At 51.2% G+C, this 1,758-nt stretch overlaps 1 protein-coding gene across 1 annotated transcript; it reads left to right on the top strand.

Annotated features, from left to right (window-relative positions):
- The first annotated feature begins 405 nt into the window (after window positions 1-405).
- On the top strand, window positions 406-1,362 carry LOC129037971 (KH homology domain-containing protein 1-like). Its single transcript, XM_054490400.2, has 3 exons — window positions 406-517; window positions 686-868; window positions 1,193-1,362. Exons 1-3 carry the CDS (start codon window positions 406-408, stop codon window positions 1,360-1,362), a joined length of 465 nt encoding a protein of 154 aa, XP_054346375.2.
- Window positions 1,363-1,758: the final 396 nt, after the last annotated feature.

Genomic DNA, 1,758 nt, shown 5'->3' with positions numbered 1-1,758 from the left:
TGCACCTCCATCCTTCAACCCTTGCCCTGCCTCCTCATTTGTCTCAGCATCCCTTGATGATCTCTGCCTGAATCAGTTCTTACACTGCTGATTGCAAAATAGTGACTTTACTCCAAAATTCAGAATGAAGAAAATTTTTGATTCTGGGGCATCAGAAAAGCAAGCACTAGTCAGATGATTAAGTTTGGCATGAAAGGATTAAGCTCAGAGCAGATAATTACTTGGAATGAATTATCTTGGGAAGACCTCCCAGGATTGAACACCCACCCTAAGGTGGTTCAGGGGGCGGGTTGTTTTGGGTGCTTATATTAAGGACAGAGCCTAGGCCCTTCCTCACTTTTTCCAAGTGCTTTACCGACCAGTTGCTTGGACTTGCCCTTCTTCTGAATCAGGTCAGAGCAGAGCATGGCCATGGGAACAAGTGCCCTCAGCAAGAAGCCGTGGTGGACCCTGCCTGAAAACTTTCATGCTCCAATGGTGTTCCACATGGAAGAGGACCAGGAGGAGCTCATCTTTGGTGAGTGGCCTTTGCCCACATCCCCTCCTTCATCCTTGTCTTCTCCATTTTCAATTTTTCCCTTCTGTCTTACCTTCATCAGTCACACATTGGTTCCCCCAAGGCCACCTCCCCACTCCCCAAGGGCTGGTGCTTGATAGACCCTCCTCTTGCCTCTTATGCTCACAGGGCATGGTGACACATACCTTCGCTGCATTGAGGTGCACAGCCACACCCTTATTCAGCTGGAGAGTTGGTTCACAGCTACAGGCCAGACTCGTGTGACTGTAGTCGGACCACATAGGGCAAGGCAGTGGCTGCTTCACATGTTCTATTGTGTGGGGAGCCAGGACTCCTGTCGTCATGATCAAGGTAGGTATCCTTGGCTGAACTGTGGTGGTAGAGGGTTTGATGGTGGAGTTCTGGCTGAGTTGTGTGGCACCTTGGATTCTTGAAGGATCCCTTGTGTGGCTGGGGAATCCAGGTGGTTCCTAAAGTTCACCGGGAAGGGAAGGGCTCACTTTCGTGGCATCCAATTGCTCAGGGAGTAGAGGGTAGTGGGGAGGTATAAATGGGTTACATTGGAAGGCCTGGCTGGGGTGACATCCTCCCTGCGATGTCCCTGGTGGAGTCCAGGCCTGCCAAGGGCCCCAGTAATGGGCCCTGCTTCACCAGCCCTGGGCACTTCTTCTGCAGGCCTCGAGATGCTGGAGCGTGTCCGGAGCCAGCCCCTGACCAACTATGATCTGGTCGCCTCCATTAGTGTGCCACCGTACACCGGAGACCTGTCTTTGGCCTCCAGGATAAGTGGAACCATCTGTCTTAGCGTACCTCAGCCTTTCCCTTACCAAGTGATTGGCTGTTAGGTATTCTATTTGAGTTCACTCTATTCGTAATTAAGGACTGATCTCCCCTGGGAAGTGGGGTTGAGAGGAGAAGTCTTGGCTTCGGTTTTGGTGAGAAAGACATGAAAGACACTGAAGAAAGTTTGAACTTGTGGCCGGGACCTGTCCCTCTCAGGCCTTCTAGGCACATGTCTGAGGGAAGTATCCTGAATGTAAGGAAGTGTTATTGGCAAAGCAATCCAATAAAATAAGCTACCTATGGTGCAAAGACTTCGATGTGCTGTCCTCTTACCTTGGGATGAACTTATTCAGCCCTGAAGGGGATTCTTTGGGCAAGTGCTGAGTCTGGGGAGGCCCAGCCCAGGGAAGGAGCCAGGCACAAAAGTTGGTGCTTTCAGGAACTGCTCCTCTCAGGCC

This window comes from Pongo pygmaeus, chromosome 5 (assembly GCF_028885625.2).
Source record: "Pongo pygmaeus isolate AG05252 chromosome 5, NHGRI_mPonPyg2-v2.0_pri, whole genome shotgun sequence".
Classification (NCBI taxonomy): Eukaryota; Metazoa; Chordata; class Mammalia; order Primates; family Hominidae; genus Pongo; species Pongo pygmaeus.
Note: the sequence above shows the minus strand (reverse complement) of the source record. Positions and strands in the feature narration are given on the sequence as shown.

Excerpts from the sequence above, each read along its gene's own strand:
- LOC129037971 (XM_054490400.2), top strand. The coding sequence starts at position 406 with ATGGCCATGGGAACAAGTGCCCTCAGCAAGAAGCCGTGGTGGACCCTG. Across the intron at positions 518-685 it reads CCAGGAGGAGCTCATCTTTG|GGCATGGTGACACATACCTT; the intron begins GTGAGTGGCCTT and ends TTATGCTCACAG. Across the intron at positions 869-1,192 it reads CTCCTGTCGTCATGATCAAG|GCCTCGAGATGCTGGAGCGT; the intron begins GTAGGTATCCTT and ends CTTCTTCTGCAG.